At 34.7% G+C, this 23,983-nt stretch overlaps 2 protein-coding genes across 3 annotated transcripts; one reads left to right on the top strand and one right to left on the bottom strand.

Annotated features, from left to right (window-relative positions):
* The first annotated feature begins 596 nt into the window (after positions 1–596).
* On the top strand, positions 597–12,322 carry LOC132916649 (pre-mRNA-processing-splicing factor 8). Its single transcript, XM_060976811.1, has 30 exons — positions 597–736; positions 1,185–1,422; positions 1,621–1,789; positions 1,880–2,044; positions 2,161–2,376; positions 2,658–2,996; positions 3,244–3,349; positions 3,433–3,961; positions 4,048–4,274; positions 4,368–4,694; positions 4,793–4,999; positions 5,107–5,397; positions 5,486–5,866; positions 5,951–6,189; positions 6,321–6,467; positions 6,593–7,157; positions 7,250–7,576; positions 7,669–7,838; positions 8,171–8,318; positions 8,413–8,702; positions 8,805–8,996; positions 9,364–9,558; positions 9,648–9,819; positions 9,922–10,209; positions 10,333–10,526; positions 10,617–10,998; positions 11,120–11,323; positions 11,437–11,561; positions 11,655–11,809; positions 11,904–12,322. The coding sequence occupies exons 2-30, from the start codon at positions 1,203–1,205 to the stop codon at positions 12,056–12,058; spliced, it is 7,125 nt and encodes a 2,374-aa protein (XP_060832794.1). The 5' UTR covers positions 597–736; positions 1,185–1,202; the 3' UTR covers positions 12,059–12,322.
* Positions 12,323–12,843: 521 nt separating this feature from the next.
* LOC132916661 (G-protein coupled receptor Mth2-like) lies at positions 12,844–22,312 on the bottom strand. 2 transcript variants are annotated; one of them, XM_060976860.1, is made up of 5 exons: positions 21,020–22,312; positions 17,192–17,270; positions 14,540–14,724; positions 14,307–14,472; positions 12,844–13,461 (listed from the first exon to the last, which is right to left on the bottom strand). In XM_060976860.1, exons 1-5 carry the CDS (start codon positions 21,846–21,848, stop codon positions 13,104–13,106), a joined length of 1,617 nt encoding a protein of 538 aa, XP_060832843.1. In that variant the 5' UTR covers positions 21,849–22,312; the 3' UTR covers positions 12,844–13,103. The 2 variants fall into 2 exon arrangements, with proteins under 2 accessions (XP_060832843.1, XP_060832842.1); XM_060976859.1 differs by lacking the exon at positions 21,020–22,312 and adding an exon at positions 17,586–18,649.
* Positions 22,313–23,983: the final 1,671 nt, after the last annotated feature.

Below are 23,983 nucleotides of genomic sequence, written 5' to 3'. Positions count from 1 at the left end.
ATCTGTTTAGAAAGGAAATATCAAATTGAAATAAAGAATTGTTATTTAATTCAACGTGAACTTATATTAGAGACAATTTCTTTCGTTTCTTTTAATTCTATTACGTTTTTAAATATTTTGACGACATGCATATTTTTAAATGAATAAAAAGTGAAAAGGTTTATCGATGCGACATCTACAATAAGTAGCTAAGATAAATGTAAACACAACCGACGCTAGCATGGCACTAAGCTGAATTTGAATGGCAACAATGGAAGAATCTGGTCTTGATGCAAATACAATTCGTGCCTGCAATATAACTAGACATAACCCAACCGTGATATAAGTTCACCTAATTGATATGGCTTCTCATAATTTTATGAAATGTTTGTTCATTCTTATGGCAAATGATCATAAACAGTCGTACGAACAATGAATTAAATCATAGTGTAGTGTAACATGTGTATGTGCGTGTGATATACGAATATAGCGTAGGTTTGCTCCATATTTATATAAATCTTTACATTTCCATATCTTATTTTTGCGTGTAATACAATTGTTTTAAACAAATTGTCTTAGGTCATAGTGATGGTGTAATGTGTCATAGTTGAATGTTAATAGCATGTATAGCGGTGTTGCCATGTTGTTCATTGTATATGGCTAGTAAATTAAATATTATGCTGTAGAGTGGAACATCTATATTATTTAGTTCTGTTTGATTTATGTTCGTGCTGAATGTCTACCATATAATATCAAAGTAAGTTTACAATTTATTAATTTTTCGAAAAAAATATTGTTAAATTACATAGTAAAAATCAATATTTATTTCTAAATGAAAAATAAAATATTGGTTAAATTAAATTTGTAATTATTTATATCTCTCGTGTAATGTTCCACGCGACATAACGATATGTGTATGCAGTAATACATTTAGATTATCATATCATATTGGTTATAATTGGTCGGTTTTATATTTACTTGTTTCTAACAGCATTTTTGTTTGGAACTCTGTTTGGAACTGTTTGTAATTGTATCAATATGTATTGTTTATTGTTTTATGTACATATGTATATGAAATCTAAATAATATTTTATTACAATTATAGGATGTATATATCTCCAATTTATGTTAAATACAAACATTTTACCAAAATACTTGAATTATATTCTTTTGTTATAAATAACTTTTTTGTTTCTTTTTTCTAGTCATTTAATTTAAAGAAAATGTCGATTCCACCATATTTATTGGGCCCAAATCCTTGGGCCACGATGATGGCTCAACAACAGGCCCATGCTCAGTTAGCTGCAGCTCAGGCTCATGCTCAAGCAGCTGCACATGCACAAGCTGCACATCATGCTCATATGCAAGCAATAGCTGGACCCCCATTGCCACAAATGCCTAAACAACCTGAAGTTTTGTCAGAAGATAAACTTCAAGAAAAAGGTGCTTAAAAATTAACATCTTTTGAATAAAAAAAAAAATGTAGAATTATTACAATATAAATTTAAAGATTTATGATACGATGTTTATATAAAGCTGAAATTAATTTAATCTTTTGTATATTGGTGTTATATTATAAATTATATATATATTAATTATATTAGTATATTATAAATATTTATATATTTTATGTAATTTTAGCTCAAAAATGGCAACAACTTCAATCAAAAAGATTTGCAGAGAAAAGAAAGTTTGGTTTTGTGGATGCTCAAAAAGAACATATGCCCCCGGAACATATAAGAAAAATTATTAGAGATCATGGAGACATGAGCAGTCGGAAATATAGACATGATAAACGTGTTTATTTAGGGTAATTAAATGGATATATTTGAACTTTGATGTCCTTCATAAAGTGAAAGAAAGATCAAACAATTCCTCTATTTAATTAATTCTGTTTCAGAGCATTAAAATACATGCCTCATGCAGTTATGAAGCTTCTAGAAAATATGCCTATGCCTTGGGAACAAATTCGAGATGTAAAGGTGCTGTATCATATCACAGGTGCAATTACATTTGTGAATGAAATTCCTTGGGTTATTGAACCTGTATATATTGCACAATGGGGGTAAGCTGAGAAAAATGTTCTGTTTGTTTGCATTTATGCAATATCCAATAAGAAATAAAGCGTATGTGTGTGTGTGTGTGTAGTATATATATACATATTCTACTTTTATTATCTAGTACAATGTGGATTATGATGAGAAGAGAAAAAAGGGATCGTAGGCATTTCAAAAGAATGAGATTTCCGCCATTTGACGACGAAGAACCTCCGTTGGATTATGCAGACAATGTTTTGGATGTAGAACCATTGGAAGCTATTCAAATTGAGCTGGATTCAGAGGAGGATGAATCCGTGGCATCGTGGTTCTATGAACATAAACCACTTGTTGGCACGAAGTAGGTGTTACATATTGTTTGAATTAATTACAGACATTTCATTACATCTGTTTGTATCATATAGTTAGTATCATATTCTATGATGAATTGCGTAGGGGTCCTGAAATCAACTAACATGTGAGTTGATGGCTATAGTAATTCGGCAGTCTTATCCGAGATGAGTACTACGAGTTACTATTAGCTGGACAAAACGCTAAACTGAATTATTGCTTTGTATGAAATACATATTACGATGTAAATATTGCTTATCAAACCTTGTTTAATTGCTAATAACATTACAGGCACGTAAATGGATCTACTTACCGAAGGTGGAATTTGACTTTACCGCAAATGGCGACTTTATATCGTTTAGCTAATCAGTTACTGACAGATTTGGTTGACCAAAACTTTTTTTATCTCTTTGACCCGAAGTCGTTTTTTACTGCGAAGGCATTAAATATGGCTATACCAGGTGGACCAAAATTTGAACCATTGGTGAAGGATTCAAACGCAGCCGATGAAGATTGGAATGAGTTTAATGATATTAATAAAATTATTATTAGACAGCCTATAAGAACAGAATACCGCATTGCGTTTCCTTATTTATATAACAACATGCCACATTTTGTACATTTATCGTGGTAAGTAATATCATTCAATAAATATCTACAATAAATAATTCCACATAAGTTTTGAGACTTGTCTATGCTTAGTATATTAAAGTCTTACTAGCAGCGTGGTAAAGAAATGTAGTGGTGATTGTTATTCGTATCCTTTGTAAAGTATAAAAGGCAACTGCTGAAATCACCTACAATCTTTGTAAAAATTTTTAAAATATAGCAATATGTAATTTGATTTTCTAATGAAATTCTCAAATGCTATTTACAGGTATCACGCACCAAATGTTGTTTATATAAAAACCGAAGATCCTGATTTACCTGCATTTTATTTTGATCCCTTGATTAACCCTATTTCTCATAGAAATTCCCTCAAGGTAAATAGCATGATTTACAGTGTATAATTAATTGGAGTAATCGTTATATCGGTAGAATGCATGAATTACGTGTGTTTTTTCAGACTGTGGAGCCACAAATCGAAGATGACGAAGATTTTGTGCTTCCTGAAGAAGTGCAACCTTTCCTTCAAGAAACTCCATTATATACAGACAACACAGCGAATGGTATAGCTTTATTATGGGCACCAAGGCCATTTAATACCCGTTCCGGTAGAACAAGAAGGGCCATTGACATTCCTCTAGTGAAATCTTGGTATAGAGAACATTGTCCACCAGGACAACCCGTCAAAGTTCGAGTTAGTTATCAAAAGTTGTTGAAATACTTTGTGTTGAATGCACTGAAACACAGACATCCTAAACCACAAAAGAAACGTTATTTGTTCCGGTCGTTCAAATCCACGAAATTTTTCCAAACAACTACAATTGATTGGGTCGAAGCTGGTTTACAAGTCTGTAGACAAGGATATAACATGTTAAATTTACTAATTCATAGAAAAAATTTGAATTATCTTCATTTAGATTACAATTTTAACCTGAAACCAGTAAAAACTCTAACGACGAAGGAGAGAAAGAAATCTAGATTTGGAAATGGTGAGTTATCAGTTTAAACACATAAAAACAGTGTATACATTTTACGAATTTCGACATAAAGTTTCTGGGTATTTGACTTTTTTCAGCTTTCCATTTGTGTCGTGAAATTCTTCGTTTGACGAAATTGATCATCGATTCTCACGTACAATATCGTTTGAATAATGTTGATGCATTTCAACTCGCGGATGGTTTACAATATATTTTTGCACACGTTGGTCAGTTAACTGGAATGTATCGGTATAAATATAAACTAATGCGACAAATCAGAATGTGCAAAGACTTAAAACATTTAATTTATTATCGCTTTAATACGGTAAGGATGTTAGATTAAATCGTGTGCTATTATTAACATCATTTAAATAAAATACAACGAATCATTGGTTGCTTTTGATATGTAAATGAATAGGGTCCTGTCGGGAAAGGTCCTGGATGTGGATTCTGGGCACCTGGCTGGAGAGTATGGCTTTTCTTCATGAGGGGTATTACTCCATTATTGGAAAGATGGTTAGGGAATTTGTTGTCTAGGCAATTCGAAGGTCGCCATTCGAAGGGAGTCGCGAAAACTGTAACGAAACAGCGAGTAGAGTCGCATTTTGATCTTGAGCTAAGAGCATCAGTGATGCACGACATTGTGGATATGATGCCAGAGGGAATCAAACAGAATAAAGCCCGGACAATACTTCAGCATCTTAGCGAGGCGTGGAGATGTTGGAAGGCTAATATTCCGTGGAAGGTTCGTCTACCGTAATTAATTTCCGATTTCTTTACTTATTGCTAATGATTTCTGTTTAAAACTCATTACGGTTTCTTTTCACTAACTACTTTCCGTAGGTTCCGGGATTACCAATACCGATCGAAAATATGATTCTTCGTTATGTTAAAATGAAGGCAGATTGGTGGACCAATACTGCACATTATAATCGAGAACGTATTAGACGTGGCGCTACCGTGGATAAAACTGTTTGTAAAAAGAATCTTGGACGTCTCACCCGACTTTATCTGAAAGCCGAACAAGAACGACAGCATAATTATTTGAAGGTACAGTAAGAAATGAACAATTACGAAGTACACTCTTCGTGTACTTATCATATGTCTTCTAAAATTTAATCATCAATTTATAAACATTTCGTCTGTTGTGCACGCAGGATGGTCCGTATATTTCGCCAGAGGAAGCAGTAGCTATATATACTACAACTGTACATTGGTTGGAATCGAGAAGATTTGCTCCTATACCTTTCCCACCATTGTCTTATAAACATGACACCAAGCTTTTAATATTAGCTTTGGAACGATTAAAGGAAGCATATAGTGTCAAATCGAGGCTTAATCAAAGTCAGCGCGAAGAACTCGGTTTGATAGAACAAGCATATGACAATCCTCACGAAGCACTGTCTAGAATCAAACGTCATCTTCTCACCCAAAGAACATTCAAAGAGGTAAAATTTTGTTCATTACTTGCCTTTTCTAATCTCTACATTTTGGATTTGTTCATTATTACTAAACTTACACCTATTCCCTTTGTAGGTGGGAATAGAATTCATGGATCTTTATAGTCATCTGATTCCTGTTTATGACGTCGAGCCGCTTGAAAAGATTACGGATGCCTATTTAGATCAATACTTGTGGTATGAAGCAGATAAGCGAAGATTATTTCCACCATGGGTTAAACCTTCAGATACAGAACCACCTCCTCTATTGGTATATAAATGGTGTCAGGGTATCAATAATCTACAAGATGTTTGGGATGTTAGCGAAGGGGAATGTAATGTATTGTTGGAATCAAAATTCGAGAAATTGTATGAAAAAATCGATTTGACGTTATTGAATAGAGTACTTCGATTGATCGTTGATCATAACATAGCCGATTATATGACTGCAAAGAATAACGTTGTCATAAATTATAAGGTATATCCTTTATTTCATTAAAGAGCATGTATCGATCCTTTTGTTAAATAGAAAGAAAAATATAATATATGCGATTGTTTTTAGGATATGAATCATACTAACAGTTATGGAATAATTAGAGGATTACAATTCGCGTCTTTTATAGCGCAATATTATGGTCTGGTATTAGACTTGTTGGTTCTTGGATTACAAAGAGCTAGTGAAATGGCTGGCCCACCCCAAATGCCAAATGACTTTTTAACTTTCCAAGACGTAGCTTCGGAAACAGCACATCCTATTAGATTATATTGCAGATATGTAGATAGAATACATTTGTTTCTGAGGTAAGATTTTATATCTTATCGTTCGACGAATCGTTTTATTCTTCATGTATACATAACATAGATTTCTGACTATTTTTGATCAAGTTGTTGGGATGTCAGTTGACGTTTAATTTTGTATTCTATGTTAATAGGTTTTCTGCCGATGAAGCGAGAGATCTAATTCAGAGATATTTAACGGAGCATCCAGATCCTAATAATGAAAATATCGTTGGTTATAATAATAAAAAGTGTTGGCCCCGAGATGCGCGAATGCGTCTTATGAAGCATGACGTTAATTTGTAAGTAAATAATGATTGAACGATTGTTTAATTTTTTTTATCATTTCATTTACTGTAGATTAATCTTGAATTCGTTTTGTTTTTTCTTCCTTTTTTTTTTAAATTTCTTATTTTCTTATTTCCAGAGGTCGCGCTGTATTTTGGGATATTAAAAATCGTTTACCCCGTTCCACGACTACGATACAATGGGAAAATAGTTTTGTTAGTGTATATAGTAAAGATAATCCTAATTTGTTATTTAACATGAGTGGATTTGAGTGCAGAATTTTGCCAAAATGTAGAACTACGCACGAAGAGTTCACACATAGGGATGGTGTGTGGAATTTACAAAACGAAATTACAAAAGAAAGAACGGCTCAGTGTTTCTTGAGAGTCGATGATGAAAGTCTGCAACGATTTCATAACAGAGTTAGGCAAATCCTTATGGCTTCTGGATCCACAACCTTCACAAAGATCGTTAACAAATGGAATACAGCTTTAATTGGACTCATGACCTACTTCCGCGAAGCTGTAGTGAACACACAAGAACTTCTAGATTTATTGGTTAAATGCGAAAATAAAATTCAAACGCGTATCAAAATTGGTCTTAATTCAAAAATGCCTTCGCGATTTCCACCGGTAGTGTTTTATACACCGAAGGAATTGGGTGGGCTTGGAATGCTTTCGATGGGACATGTACTTATACCTCAGGTAGATTACTATTTTTTTAAATTTCTTCGATAACTAACTCTTTTAGACACTTTCAAATGCAACATATATAATATAACTATAAAATATTATAGTCGGATTTAAGATGGTCGAAACAAACCGACGTTGGTATTACGCATTTTCGCTCAGGCATGAGTCACGATGAAGATCAATTAATTCCAAACTTATATCGGTATATTCAACCCTGGGAATCCGAGTTTATAGATTCCCAACGAGTATGGGCGGAATATGCGTTGAAACGACAAGAAGCCAATGCACAAAATCGTAGACTTACTTTGGAAGATCTTGAAGATAGTTGGGATCGTGGCATCCCTAGAATAAATACACTGTTCCAGAAAGACAGACACACTCTTGCCTACGATAAGGGTTGGAGAATACGTACAGAATTTAAACAGTATCAGGTACCCTCTCACGTATTTTATTGCAATATCAATCTTTGCGTTCATCTTATTTATGCGTGTGAAAATATTATATTTTTTATACGTAATTGCAGGTCTTAAAACAAAATCCATTCTGGTGGACCCATCAACGTCATGATGGTAAATTATGGAATTTAAATAATTACCGAACAGATATGATACAGGCTCTTGGCGGTGTAGAGGGTATTTTGGAACATACTCTCTTTAAAGGGACATACTTCCCAACATGGGAAGGTCTCTTTTGGTAAGATTTTGTAATTTTTTGAAGTCATAATAAGGAATAATTTAGTTAACTTTGCAAAGAATTAATAACCGTGAATATAAATGCAATTAGCAAGCAGTTTTGCAAGCAAAACAACACTGCAAACCAAAGAGCGAAAAAACAGATTTAATAATTGCAAATTTAAGTATACATACATACTTTACTCATTTAATATATGTATCCATGTTTATTGAAACAAAGAAGGTTGATTTCCTCTTTCTTCGCTTTTCTTTTCTTTTATTTTTAATTTATTTCAAAATTTTAAAATTGATAAGAGAATCGATAGTTCGTTACTTGTCGTTTCTTTTACTTAGGGAGAAAGCGTCTGGATTTGAAGAATCTATGAAATATAAGAAACTGACTAACGCTCAAAGGTCTGGTTTAAATCAAATTCCAAATCGTCGATTCACTTTATGGTGGTCACCAACTATTAACAGAGCAAACGTATACGTTGGTTTTCAGGTAATATTTCATCATGTTAATGAATTATAATTATTTGATGGATCATAGTCGGAAATATATTCTTGACATAAGTGGATCGTTTGTTTACCATTAGGTACAACTGGATTTAACAGGGATATTTATGCATGGTAAAATTCCAACGCTAAAGATTTCACTAATTCAAATATTTCGTGCTCACTTGTGGCAAAAAGTACACGAATCGATAGTGATGGATCTTTGTCAAGTTTTTGATCAAGAATTGGATGCATTGGAAATCGAGACTGTTCAAAAAGAGACCATTCATCCTAGAAAATCGTACAAGATGAATTCTTCCTGCGCCGATATTTTGCTTTTCTCTGCATATAAGTGGAATGTCTCCAGGCCATCGTTACTCGCTGATTCAAAGTAAGTAGTCACATGTTTTTTTTAGTTTTTTATATAAATTTCGTATTATCGTACTTAAAATTGGGCTCAGTATCTATTATTAATGATTCATTCCTTTAACAGAGATCTTATGGATAACACTACCACACAAAAATATTGGATAGACGTACAGCTTAGGTGGGGAGATTATGATTCTCACGATATTGAACGATATGCTAGGGCCAAATTTTTAGATTACACAACAGACAATATGTCTATTTATCCATCACCAACAGGACTATTAATTGCTATCGACTTGGCTTATAATTTACATAGGTATATATTTTTAAGTATTATTTGTATTCAGTAACGCTGTACTGAAATTCGCAGAAATTGACTGATCGACGATTATTGAAGAATAATGTCTATTATACCTCTCCACTGTATCAACTATTCATTCCATAATTATCTTATTTTGTTCGTATACTTCGGATACAGAGTCGGAATGCATTCTCTTTACTTGAATGCATTCCTTGAAAGTCAAATGGATAAGTTGAAATGTACGTGTTAGAGTCAAAAGACGATAGGCGATTTTTCCTCCATCGCTGCTCGAAAAAATGATCGTAACCGGTCAATATCCGTAAATAAAAATGCATTATCCACTGCAGGAATATCTTGTAAACATAGCAATTTTGTTTATTAGCGCCTATGGTAACTGGTTCCCAGGATGTAAACCTCTTATACAGCAAGCAATGGCAAAAATAATGAAGGCTAACCCGGCTTTATACGTATTGAGAGAACGCATTCGAAAAGCATTGCAACTTTATTCATCGGAACCTACAGAACCATATCTATCTTCACAAAATTATGGAGAACTCTTTTCGAATCAAATTATTTGGTATTTCTATCTCTTTTTACATATTTTCATTAATATGAAATAAAAATATTCACTTATATTAAAGATCTTTCATTTTTCGAATCTATTAGGTTTGTTGATGATACTAACGTTTACCGTGTTACAATTCATAAAACGTTTGAAGGTAATTTAACGACGAAGCCTATAAATGGAGCTATCTTTATTTTTAATCCTCGGACTGGCCAATTATTTTTAAAAATTATTCATACTTCTGTTTGGGCTGGTCAAAAGCGTTTAGGTCAGGTACGTAATATGTATTCAGCATACTCATTATAATTAAATTAGAAAATTATATTATATTAAAAAAGTAGTTAATGTAGTTAAAATTGCATCTTCATGTAACAGTTGGCAAAATGGAAAACTGCTGAAGAAGTAGCTGCGCTTATTCGATCTTTACCGGTCGAAGAACAACCTAAGCAGATTATAGTAACAAGAAAGGGAATGTTGGATCCCTTGGAAGTGCATTTACTTGATTTCCCGAACATTGTTATAAAAGGATCGGAGCTCCAATTACCATTCCAGGCTTGTTTGAAAGTCGAAAAGTTTGGTGACTTAATATTGAAGGCAACAGAACCTCAAATGGTGTTATTTAACTTGTATGATGATTGGTTGAAAACTATTTCATCGTACACGGTAATTATCATTAATAAATGTTTTCCTCTTCCTCTTCCATCTCTGTTTATTTTTATCCTATTTCCCTTTTTAATATGCTTTCTAAACCCCGATTTATAAATCATTTTATTTATTTATTTATAGGCTTTCTCACGTTTGATTCTTATCCTTCGCGCATTACATGTCAACACTGAGAGAACAAAGGTTGTTTTAAAACCTGACAAGACAACCATAACAGAACCACATCATATATGGCCTTCTTTAACAGATGATGAATGGATTAAAGTCGAAGTACAATTAAAAGATCTTATTTTAGCCGATTATGGTAAAAAGAACAAGTACGTACAATATCTGACCTTTTTCTTTCTTTATAACAATATATACAAAGTATGACTGTAGAGTAACTGGAAAATTTGTATTGGTTTCAGTGTAAACGTTGCATCACTGACACAGTCAGAAATTCGAGATATCATTTTGGGTATGGAAATTAGTGCACCATCTGCACAACGTCAACAAATCGCTGAAATAGAAAAGCAAACAAAAGAACAATCGCAGCTTACAGCGACAACTACACGAACAGTAAACAAACACGGAGACGAAATTATTACAGCAACAACTTCTAATTATGAAACGCAAACGTTTAGTTCTAAGACTGAATGGCGAGTAAGAGCAATTTCAGCTACTAATTTGCATCTTCGGACCAATCATATATATGTATCGTCTGATGACATTAAGGAGACCGGTTACACTTATATTTTGCCAAAGAATGTTCTTAAGAAATTCGTTACCATTTCGGACTTGAGAGCGCAGGTATGTCTCTCTTATGAAATACTTGATTTAATAAGTATACATATATGTACGGCTCAATATCAAAGAAATTACAGATAAAATATAATTAATCTTTCCTTTTTCTTCTTTCTCTTTTATATAGATCGCGGGGTATTTATATGGGATTAGTCCACCAGATAATCCACAAGTTAAAGAAATACGATGTATAGTTATGGCTCCGCAATGGGGTACCCATCAAACTGTTCATTTACCTAATACACTTCCGAATCATCAATATCTCAAAGAGATGGAACCTCTGGGTTGGATTCATACTCAACCTAACGAGTTGCCACAATTGTCACCGCAGGTTATTATTATGTTGTTGGATACATGTTTATTAATCGAATTTGATTTAAGGCTATTTTTTGTTCTATGATACATCGTATTATATATTGTGTTAATACGGCATTATTTTATTAGGATATATCTACGCATGCTCGAATAATGGCAGAAAATCCAATTTGGGATGGAGAAAAAACTATCGTTATTACTTGTAGTTTTACGCCAGGATCTTGCTCTCTTACGGCATACAAATTAACACCTAGGTTCGTACTTCGAACAAAATGTGGTTTAATTATCTTTAAATATCTCAGGATTCCTCTGGCTGTTGTCAAACTATACGTATGTTCATGTTTTAGTGGTTTCGAATGGGGAAAGCAAAATACCGACAAAGGAAATAATCCTAAAGGTTATCTACCGAGTCATTATGAAAAGGTACAAATGTTGTTGTCTGATCGTTTCCTCGGATTTTTCATGGTTCCGAGTCAAGGGTCTTGGAATTATAACTTTATGGGTAAGATATATGTGATTGATTTGATTACTCTCATTTGTTGGTAGCTGAATATTATACTTTACAATCTTATCATTATCTTTTTCGGTAATCACAGGTGTGAGACATGATCCAAATATGAAATATGAACTGCAATTGGCGAATCCGAAAGAATTCTATCACGAAATTCACAGACCTGCCCATTTTTTGAATTTCTCCAGCTTGGAGGATGGAGAAGGCGTTGGAGCCGATAGAGAAGATGTATTTGCATAAGTGGATGAAAGCGAAAGAAGGGACCGAGGTGTAATAAATTATAGAGTTCATATTACCATGCTACCGGGATTTTGTCACTCCGGTGAAGTAATGATGACATTTACCCGTTTAATACAAACAGTGTGGTTTATAACAAAGTTGGAAATTCATAATACGTGATGTTTAATAAATAGGTTCGTTATAGTATTACTTTAGATATTAATTACTTTCTACTGTATTTTAATAGCTTTGTAGAATAAAAAAGAAATATATATATATATATAATGTGTGTTTAATTAGATGTACAACATGTATAGTATACATATAAGAAAAATGTACAAAATGTTTATCATATTTAACATAATAAGAATAGTAAATAATATACATTTTGATATACATAACAATGTGGTATTGTTACTTTCTTATTTTACAACGTAAAATTCGATGAAATTTTTGTCATATTGATCATTGAATAAAATTATTACTATTAGAACTTATATATTATAAGAGAAAAGAGTGTCACTATAGTAGAATAACCCTAATTTATTCGTACATTATCTCGGCGGTACAATGATATTAAAATTTCTAAAGATTCTTAATTTATATTTGCATATTCTTGGCGGTGATTACAACTTCTTATACGATATAAAATAAAAGTTGAACGCTTCATATGCAAATATCGGACAATTATACGGTAGCAAGTTTAAATGTTAGAAAGACAGCCCATTAACGATGACTAGATATGCTTCGATAAAATATACATTCAACATTTCTTCGTTTCTTCATCAATCGATTAAATATTCAACGATTTATTTTATTTTTTATTAATTTCCGTTCCTTTTCTGTTCGATCCGTTCTGTTTCATTTCAATTCAATATAATTCGCTGCACTATTTTTCTCACGTTTTTCATGTAAACGTAACGAATGTGATATGTGAATGAAGTTAAACGAAGAAAATTGTGATGTTTTTGCGAAAAATAGTCGCATGGGCCATACGTATTTATGAATCGCGCAAACATCAAAGTACACATATATTTAAATCTTTCCAGGCTAATCGTAATTCTTGTTAATTCATAACGATTGCTTTGTCGGAAGAAGATTCATTCGAATAGGGGTCGATTTTCTCCTGAAACTGTGTCGTCGTCGTCAATGTGCAAGTACGAGACGTCGCTGAACTATGACAAGCACTGCGAGTCGAGTTTCTTGAAAGAATGTTACTTCTGTGACAACTGAATCTTTTTAATAACAGTCGTTTGACTTTATCTTTCCAAACGAAAATTAAAAAGATGAGTACACCTTGCAAGGTATTGGTAAGATCTGTAAGATACCAAATGTAAGCTGGTGAATTGTTGCAGAGCCATGATATTATTTCCATTGACCAATTAATGCCCATTACGATGAAGAGTTTCAAATATAGATTGAACCTGAATAAAACGAATTAAAATTAAAATATGGTAAAATGAAAAAATAAAGTAGTTATATGTATGTGTATATTACAGAAATATCCGCGGATGTGACTAGTAATATGCGGAGCCGACATTGCCAAAGATCATAAAGAAATTAGTTACTGACAATACCACTGACAGTGGACAATGTCAATTTTGCTCGCATTACAACGGCATATGTTCAACTACTCCTACTTTGCCGGATAGCATATGTATATGTGATACTGACAATATTCGGGCGAAATCGAGTTTATATATCCTGCTGCAAACTGCGTCCGTAACGTATGTATAACGTATATGTATATATTTTCGTATATGGTATCCTAAAATCTTATATGCGCAATCTTATCTATGAATAACGTTGTAGAAAGAATTTGAATGGTACATGTTTTGTAATACGTATTCCAAGTATGTAGTAGCAGCTGGTACGTAGATGTAAACGATGGCAAGTTTGAAAGATGAAATGTGCGATCGCGAGCGAGACCCTGTTCGGACGGATGTATTTGTTACGTGAGAGGGACTCGCCTCTTCCGTCATTACGAAAACAAATCGAACCATGGGAAAATCTTTGTTTTACGCGTTCCGAGAGAAGGTCCGAAAATAATTTTATCGACATAGGCGTGTAATAAGAGGGATAACGTCCAATTACATTGATGTAATTAAAGGAAAGAAAGCAAAATGTCGCGATTTTGTAATTACGGAGCTATTCTATCTTCATAGTGGTAGTTTAGTGTTACTTGTAGGTACGTAAGAAAATTGAATAGCTTTCAAACGGAAAGAACTTTTCAATTTCTTTGCGTAAACGAATAAAAAAGAAAACGTACCATTGTTTATTGTCGTCGTGGCGCCTACTGTCTATGCTTTTAAGATGTTGAGCAGTGTCCTTTTTATGTTGCACGATCTTCAACGCCGTGGAGATGAAAAGGCATATGTTGCAAAACACGGTAACGCCTATTGGCGCGTAAAAGTATATCGCCCTTGCCTTGTTAGCTATAACGATATCGAAATTATAAAAAATTAGAATCAAATTATCGAAACTAGGTTTATGAGCACTTACTCATAAACCAGCAATTAAATCTGCCAAATTGTGGCTTGATAAAATGCTCTGGAATGTCAGGAAGAAAGTCCATAATAGCACAAACTCCGGTGAGTAGCGATGCGCAACCCCAAGCGTAAACGGAGTATATTAAAAATTTTTTTCGCTCCCTTTGCTTCACGCTGCCCTGTAGAGATCGGAAACCTCTGAAAATCAGGAATCCCTGGATAAAAAAATGTGGGAAACCGACAAAAAACGAAAGCAAACAGAATAGAATAGAAAAGAAAAATTGACACACTTTCACTTTCAGGTTTCAGATTAGTTCCGACATATAGGATATATGATACGCGCAAGTTGTGGTTTCGGATGACGCATTTCGTATTTCCTGCTTATCGCATCTTACGAAAGTGAGATTTTAACTCTTCGTTTTTAGAGGCACAGCATAAAAACATAACGCTTTTACCTTTCTTTAACACGATCGTAATATCGAAATCATGATTTCCGTATTCTATTCCGTTTCGTCTCATTTTATTCTATTTATTCGAGCTTCGTTCGAGTACATGTTCGAAAATAAAAACGCAATTCGATTCATTGGAATATTTCAAGAGATATAGGCGCAACTGATCGACACGATCGAAAACAAAGAAGAAGAATAAAGAAAGCGAAAAATGGAAAACAATTGTAAATAGTCGTAAATGAAAGAAATAAACGATTTGTAGAATTAGAATTGGAATTGGTTTGTTCGTTCGTTCGTTGAGGTTAACTTTATCGGGAGAAAATAATTGCGAACAGATGGGTGATATTTGCGAGAAGATATGAGGAGCGAGTATTACGGATATATCGTCCGAATTAAGTGCGGTGGTAATTTGTGATTGATGGTGAGTGATGTCACTGGTGTCAGCACGCGTATGTGTGTATGTATATTGTATATAAGTAAGTACATATTATGTATATCATCACATCAGCTGAATCGAGGTCATTAAATAGGGGACGACATGGGTACGTATAACGCACCGCGTAGTCACGCCCTTAATTATACTCGCACACATCTAAGTATCTCTACTTACTTAAATTTATGTATATAATAAAAAGGGCTTGGCAAAAAGAGCAACTATACGTGTGTACTACGAACGATCATTCGCAGTATTACGATTAACATGCACTACAAATGATATTAAAATGTAGCATAGTGGTTAGAATTTTCGGGCGCGACATTCTCGTCACGCGATTCTCTTCTTGAAACGTTATTCTATTCGCGGAACGTTTAAAAATACCGATATGCCTATACAATGACTATAGAATGTGTGATTTCGTTGAAAAAGCGAATTCCATAGAATTCGATAAATGAAGGAAAGTTGGAAAGATAGCCGACAATAAATAATGTAACATTATCGTGCGGTAATCTTCTCAGCCGATGAGAGAAGAAAATTCAGACATTGAAATATCGTTATGTATCATAGTCTAATATAAAATAATCTACAGTACGTGTTGCGATTAACAACTGAAATCTGTTTCGGACATCTGTAATCATGTAAATCATGCAAATCATGTAATAGGTGCTTATCCATTGATTTTATTTTCGAAAATTAGAATTCCTTTCACTTTCGTGTTTTATCGTAGTTTTAATATTTGCAAAATATCGGAATCGATATCGGCACGTACACATCATACATATACATACACATAATAGTATACGCATACTATGTGTGTATATAGACACCGTGTGGCATTAGCATGGCATGGAAGTGGCGTCGGTATGGCGTCGCGTCGGTGTGGCGTCGGCGTCGGTGTCGAGGAAAAGAGCAATTCCGAGCTTTCGAGGTTTGTTTAGAGAATACGCCACGATTTGTTTGCTGTACACCTGGCGCTTTACAGATATATATGTAGGTAGAGCTGCTACTTTTATAAGAATTCGTTCCGGCAAGTAAAGATCGTTACTTGCAATTTTTAACACGCAATCGTTTCGCTCCTACACGTGATTCTACCACTTAACTACGCTCGTCATTGTCGTTTTAATATATCGAAATAAACGGACGCGATACCAACGAACGCGTTTATTCCATTATGGATTTTAGGTGGTTATCATAATAGTAACAAGTTGGGAAAAAATGGTCTGTATACGAAGAGACAAGATCGGATCGATCGAAAATTGGAACAGAGAACAGAGAAAAGACATGTTATCGTTGTTGTTGTCATCGTTGACGATAACGACAACGTGAGACATTAAATCAATACGTCATGGACGGAGACGTCTAAGTAGTAAAAGTACTCGAAAAAGGAGTCACTTCCACTTCGTGGACCGATCGAACTTAATTTAAGAATGTTTGCAAAGTGTACACGTGCCGTCACGAACCGGATATTAATTCGCGTTTATGCCGCTATCAATTTTCTTCGACGTTCGTCAACTATCGAATTGCTTTAGCTAGAAGGCTAATAGGAGATATAATAGTATTTGTAACACGTTTCACGGCACGTATACCATCGATTATAATAAGCTTTTAACGATTAAGCGGTCATAAGTCGTAAGCTTGCTAGTCAAATTACACTTTAGTTCGTCGTACGTAGACTCGACTTAACGCCATCGAATCAAGAAGAAACGTTGAAGATGAAGAAAGGCTTGGGATCGATATGTAAATGATCGAAATCTTACATACATATGTAAATATAACTTACCCAAAAGTCCACCAAATATCAAAACACATAACGTTCAACCAGAAGAAACTGGCCAGGAAAGAAAAATGGATGATGAACGCTGAAACAGAATTCGATTTAAGTACATCGTTCGTAAAAACGCATTTGTCATATAATACACAGTATGAATTTATAGAGCCACTAAGCGAGTGAACATGATTTAATACGATAAAAAGAATTGCAAAGAATAGAGTAAGATATATAAGCATGCGAATAAATATGGGAATACCCGCGTTGTGCTACGAACGTACGGACTAAAATAATTGCGTTACGTAATTAGAAACAATGGTAAGGTGGAGGAAAGGTAGAATAAGAAGCAGCATAGTATATCGAGAAAATGACGGTAAACTGGTTAAAATCGGCATACGACGAGTACCAAATGCAATGCAAAGAGAATCCGAAATCTGTTGCTGCGGAGTCATCTGTACGACCGCGAGTATCACATAGGCGACCAGCAGAGTACCGACATAGCTACGAAGCGTACGGCCGTGTATATTCTTCCATTCTGGTATCAATAGGTAGGCGACAAACGTGGCAAACAAGAATGGCACCGATATGATCAATCCAATAGGAAACAATACCGTGACTTTCGTTTTCTGCGTATCCTCGTTCTCGTCCAAATTGAAACAAAGAATCACATCGAACAGTTCGGTATCGAGGATACCAAGACAGTAGTCGGCATCTCGGAGAATATTACCCTCGCTTATCATATAGATCGAACCATTGTCGAGAAGCATGAACTCATCCATCGGATTCATATTCGGTGCAAGTTTATAGCGTTGACGACCGATGCAAGGATCTTTGATGAGCAAATTGAAATAGCGTTGATAATTCGGCGCCTCGTCGATTAAGGATAAGGTGTTGGAATCGTAAAGAGCCGGGAAGCGAAAGGTGTCATTCGTTTCGATGCATCGGTCCTTGCTCAAACGCTGTCCGTACGAGCAACATATGAGCAGACTTACTCCGTGATCGGCCGACTCGGTCCAATAGTCAACACTTTCTGTACTTGGTATCGTAGAAACATTTCTCTCCTCTTTGACGTATTTTTTGTTCGATCGAAACAATTCCGGTTGCTCGCTACTTTCCACTTTTATCGTTGTTCCGTACGCTATGTCTTCGACGAGATCTCGGCGAGGAAACATTGTTGTATCATGGAGTCGCGTGGATCGTTGTCCCATCGTGTGTATCACGGGTATCGTAGATACTAAGCCGATGATCACCACACGAAACATCTTAGTAGGTAGGTTTTCGCTGAGCAACTGTTTATCGTGAATCGTCCGGATTCGTAATAACCACAGACATTATCGCGTTATGAGGAAACGATATAACGACCGCCAACGTCTCTTGACCGCGTCACGTTGTAACTGACTAACTACTGCCATGGATTTTGTCGTTTCCCTTTTTTCTTTCCCTTCTCCTGTATTATTCATATATCCTTTTCTCCTTCTCCTTTTTTTCTCACTCCTACCCCCATCTTTTATCCTTCTCTTTCCCTATTTCTTCCTCTTTCTTCTTCTTTTTATCATTCTTTTTGAACTTAAACGTTTCATTGCTGCCCAACAGCCGAAACAGGTTTCAAGGTTATGAATCGAAAGGAATATTAAAGAAAATGTAGGAAGAGACGTAGAGAGAGAGAGAGAGAGAGTGGGAGATGGGGCAGAATGAGAGGAGAAGGGATAATGCGTGTACGGCAGGAAAGATAACTCGACGAAGATCAAAGATGAATGGCTCGCAAATTATTACCAACGCATACACATGTCGAAGAAGACAGGTAAAACAAAGCGTGGCAAGTATCTGCGTACAATGTACGAACCAATTTTTAGTCAAGCAATCCGATCGATCGAGGGCAAGACGGGAAGATCGATCGAGGTACATACCTACGTATACACCAGGATCAAGAACTCCAACTCTTATTGGATCGCAGTTGTAGATATCGAGCAGATAGTTCCCACAAGATATTTCGATATTTTTCCGCTTGCGCTCATTATATGTAAATATGTAAATACGTAAATATAGTATAGCACATGCCACGACAAAGTAGGAGAAAGCAAGATAAATAAAAGATAGAGCGAAGACGAAATTCTCATTAGGCAGTGCCCAACATGACAAGGAGAGACGTCACGATTCATCTTCGCTTTTCATTTCCATGTCGTAAGATAAGAAATAGAGAATTCACAAAACTTATGTCGAAATGCAAACTCTGATTATTGATCAAGGACAAATTGAAACTTGTTCAGTTTTGGCAATAGGAAGGAAAAAAGCAGCATCGAAAATAAGAACAATTATCGTCCTATTTGTTTCTGCAAGTTTCCGAAGTTGTACAAGTTTTTTTTTTCCCTTTGATCAAACTAATCTAAGTACATGTGACTTCGATAGTTAGTTTGTCTCTTATCAATTTCTTTCAAACGCGTATCGTCATTTAGCTAATCTGAGCATCGATAGGACGGTTTTTTAGCAACTTTGCGAATCAACGGAAAAACTAATCCTATCTAGAATAATCTAAATATCGATCGTATATCTATTAAATCTACGAACAAAGCTGCAACTAGAACTGAAGCGACGTTATTTCTGTCGTGATCGATCACATTGTTAAACGCGTATTATTTATGTTCCGTAATTTCGGAAACCGACATGGAATCGCTGTCATCGCGAACGTCAAATCATCGTCGCAGTATCGTGCAAGATTAATGGAGTACCTTACAAGAACACTACACGTTCTCGCGTAAATGATCATCATGACATTAACAATAAGCATTTTTCAAACTACCAATGATCATATTCAAACTATTCATTGTTCACGAAACCGGTATCTCTGTTTAACTACAGTTTACGTTGTTAATCGTCTATTATCATATTTATGTCGATGAATTGTAACTTCATTGCCTTGTAATGACAATTGTATCTGATCTTTTGAATACTTTAAAATTACGCTTACGTTATATGTAAATAAAGTCAAAGAATCAAATAAAGATTGACGATAATATATGCATTTACTATTAACATATAAACGTGAAAATGTTGATAAATATACGTAGATATATATACAGCTGTATACTTCATCCTTATAACGAATGTATATCATGTGATTTCTTGCGTCATTTGTCTTTTTCTCATCAATTCGCTAAAATGATAAGCAATAACTTACAAATTAATTATGGGCACGACTGTACATATACATATACATAATAGATCTATATATATACTTATATGGCATATAATACGTATATGTATGTAAAGAAAGACACGCGCGCGTGCGATTCCATGATATAGTGAACAACATCACGCGAATGAGGCATAGTGTTAATTCGATTAATCTTTCGACGAAAACGATATACAATTCCCCAGACGTTCGAAACTGTGATGGAAATCTTGCAAAAAAACTCATCGAAACTTCTCAAAATAATATACATTTAATGCGTACCTAATAAACGATCAACGTGCAATTCTCATAACAGAGAATTTGATACATTATCTTATTTACTCGCAGTTCCTTCGCTTTGCTTTATCGCGAATTCGTGAAAGAAGATTATCATAAAAAAAAGAGAGAGAGAGAGAAAGAAAGAAGGTGTGCCGGAAATTTGAACTGATAGGACAACGATATCATAGCTTTCATACTGTGCGTAATGTTTGATTAATCAAAGAAATCAAAGTACCTAAAAGAGGGGATAATGGTATGGGAAACGAATGAAGAGATAGGGAGAAAAAGAGTGCATGTATGCGTAGGGGATATAGAAGTATAACAGGGAGGGAGAGAGAGAGGGAGAGAGAGAGCGAGAGAAGAAGCAAGCAGCATAAAATGAAATTGCTTACCTATTGTGGAGCAGAAGACAAATTCTAAGTAATGCAGTTTGGCGAAAACGAGAAAAGAGTAGGCGAGTATCAAACAAGCCACATAACACATTAGCGTCTTTCCATAAAGATTCCTCAATTCCGGAATAATCGCATAAACGAAAAATGTCGCGACAAAGAACGGTATAGAAATAACGATGCCAATGTCGAAAGACTCCTCCGGATCAGAAGAAGCATTTGCTATGGAGGAATTAGAGGAGCAAATTAGAGCGACGACCTTTTTGGAAGATTCTTGCCAGTCGAAACAGTAATTCCATGCTGCATAGTTGTCGGTCGTAGTTTCGAGGGTACCGTTTGGTAGCAGGACGAACTCATCATCTTTGAAACGTTCTGGTTCGAGCATAAACCTCGTGGGACACTGCATATCCTCCACGACAAAAAACAGTTCGTCTATACGGGATATTCCTTTAATTTCAGTAGCGAGTTGATGCTGCTTGAGAACGAGAACCGGAGCAGGCAACCCGTTTGATGAGCGAGTACAGTTAGGCCGAATGCCTTTCCCTAAAATCTCGTCTTTTTTACAACACTTTCTCAAACATGCTCGCAAATTACATGTGCATCCATATGTTTTATTTTCAAATACTCGATACAATCCAGCAGGATACACCAACTTATCGTGCACTAAGCTTCCGTTCTCGGATCTATCGATCTTAGTTCCTTGCAAAATAATTTCAGGGAATGGACGACAAAATGAATCTTCTTCTCTCTCCATTTCCTTACCATTGATTTCTGTTAATCGATAAATTAGAATGAACAAAATTACGCGAATAATCGTACAAAAATGTTGCATTGTTATTGCCTCTTCCCGCGCTCAAGATCGCGCCGCACTGTCTTTCACCCCCTTTCTCTTTCTTTTCTTTTCTCTCTTCCTTTTCCTTTTCCTTTCCCTATCCCCTTCCCTTTCCCCTTCCTTCCGACTATTTTTTTTCTACCACTTCTTTCTCTATTATCTGCAAGGTGTACGTGTATTTCGATTTCCTAGTTTCTTCCAATTATTTATTTTCCTTCTTTTCAACACCAGCTAACAGCATGCTTTAAAATATCATCGTTGTTCGCACGATCGTGAAAGTCCACGTTACCGATGATGTGGTGGTGATCACCCGATGAATCGCAAAGCTCGCGACTAACTGCCCTCAGTATTTTTCGATCCTCTGTTGATCGTAACGCGCGAGCGCGCGCGCGCTCCTCTCAATGCCGAACGAGTACCAACCAAATACTATAGTATTACGGAATAGCTTCAGTCTCCACTTCCAACTACCCTTTTTCATTTTCTCATTCTGTAACTCGTTCATCAATCTCGATAACATTACAATCGCTAACTAGAGCGCAGCACTTTACTCGAACACGGCTAAGTAAACCACGCAGATCAATCTGTGTAACGATCAACAATTATTATATTATATCAAGTTAGTTATTGAATTCTATGAATGCTTTGTTTATGACTATATCATTTCTAGTTTCACAATATACTTTGTTTTAATTTTAATCAGTATTACTACCTACCACCGACAAATGATTAATCTTTTGAAAGTGATGTCAAATTCAAAATTACGCACTAAATTCTAGACACACATACGTATGCAATATGTATATAACAAATTTGATAAGTTTCTTTAGAATTTCGTTAACTTTATGTTATGTAATAAATGAAAATTATACAAGAAAAGGAGGCAGACTTTACTCTGACTTTTCATCGCTTATTCTTTTTGTATTTCTTAATTTTACTCGCATAAATAACAAAAGAATCTTGTTTCATATTAATAAAATCTGTTATTTTATTTTCTTGCATCCTGAGTAATTAAACAAATTTTCACTTCAGAAACTATCAGTCATAAACGAACATAATATTCTTTTCGTCTTATTTGCGCGCTTTGTAAATATAATTATCAGTTTTGTACAGCAAGCTAATTTCCCTACTAAAAAGTTACAGACAAACGTGCGCTCAACTTATTTGAAAATTGATCTCAAAATGAGTCATTAAATCTTGTCCTCTATTATGTACTAATTCGAAAAAAAATTTGCACTTTTGGTCAAATTAATTTTACGAGTCTCAAGATCTTCGCAACACGTTATTTATTTTTAAATATCTAAGTTTCTAAAATGAAAATAAAGTGCAAATTAAACTTCAAAGAATATGCTTATATTTTTTCAAACTTTTAAACATGGTGTGTTACCCAAAAATCGGTGTTTGTACTTTACAATTTCAGAAGCAAATGATAATATGAATTTGGAACGTTACTTCCAACTTTATCAACTTTCACTGGTTTCTTTTGACATCCCTAGCTCGTTTGTGATAATTTCTACCTTCCAATCGCTTTACAATACTCTACACTCTGTACGGTCGTGTATGACCGTGCCATTCTAAATCTTAAATACTTAATATAACAAAGTTTTTCATTTTCAACAATCGGTATTACAGTACATGTTTTTTTTTTTATAGTTTATTTTGGTTTTTACAATTTGTCCTGAAGGACATTTGGTAAAGTATTATATCTTATTTATTGGGGAAAAAAAATAAAAATAAAATATAGCATGTGGGTGGCTACCCCCAGCAGGGTGCCATCTTCGTGTTTGCTAGGTTATATCTTTTATGTTCAGTACATGTGACAATAACAAACGTAAGATAGCAGATCTATTCTATACTTGATCCGTGGCCTGTGCAGGCGTACACATTAGGAATTAATTTCGTTCTATTAAATATTTCAATTTATCGATATTAAGCGTTTTATTTCGTATATTTGATTAATTTTTCTTCAATTTCAAATGGGTTATATCTATACACAACAATACAATAGTTTCTTTAAAATTCACCCTCTCATCCGTAACGTTCCTCTTTCTTCTTATTATCTCTGTTTATCAAATTATACAGTTCTTAAGTAAACATTATATGTTTCAGTTATAATTTCTTTCGTAATGTAGCGATAC

This window comes from Bombus pascuorum, chromosome 2 (genome assembly GCF_905332965.1).
Source record: "Bombus pascuorum chromosome 2, iyBomPasc1.1, whole genome shotgun sequence".
In the NCBI taxonomy this organism is placed as follows: Eukaryota; Metazoa; Arthropoda; class Insecta; order Hymenoptera; family Apidae; genus Bombus; species Bombus pascuorum.
The sequence above is the reverse complement of the archived record's forward strand: the minus strand, read 5'-3'. Positions and strand labels throughout refer to the sequence as shown.

What these genes read in the sequence shown, in the direction of transcription:
- LOC132916649 (XM_060976811.1), top strand. Translation starts at nt 1,203, where the DNA reads ATGTCGATTCCACCATATTTATTGGGCCCAAATCCTTGGGCCACGATG. An exon ending in AGATAAACTTCAAGAAAAAG is followed by an intron (nt 1,423 to 1,620) that starts GTGCTTAAAAAT and finishes ATGTAATTTTAG; the next exon opens with CTCAAAAATGGCAACAACTT. An exon ending in CATTTTGTACATTTATCGTG is followed by an intron (nt 2,997 to 3,243) that starts GTAAGTAATATC and finishes TGCTATTTACAG; the next exon opens with GTATCACGCACCAAATGTTG.
- LOC132916661 (XM_060976859.1), bottom strand. Translation starts at nt 18,441, where the DNA reads ATGTTTCGTGTGGTGATCATCGGCTTAGTATCTACGATACCCGTGATA. An exon ending in TTCTCTTTGCATTGCATTTG is followed by an intron (nt 17,271 to 17,585) that starts GTACTCGTCGTA and finishes ATTCTGTTTCAG; the next exon opens with CGTTCATCATCCATTTTTCT. An exon ending in ATTTAATTGCTGGTTTATGA is followed by an intron (nt 14,473 to 14,539) that starts GTAAGTGCTCAT and finishes ATATCGTTATAG; the next exon opens with CTAACAAGGCAAGGGCGATA.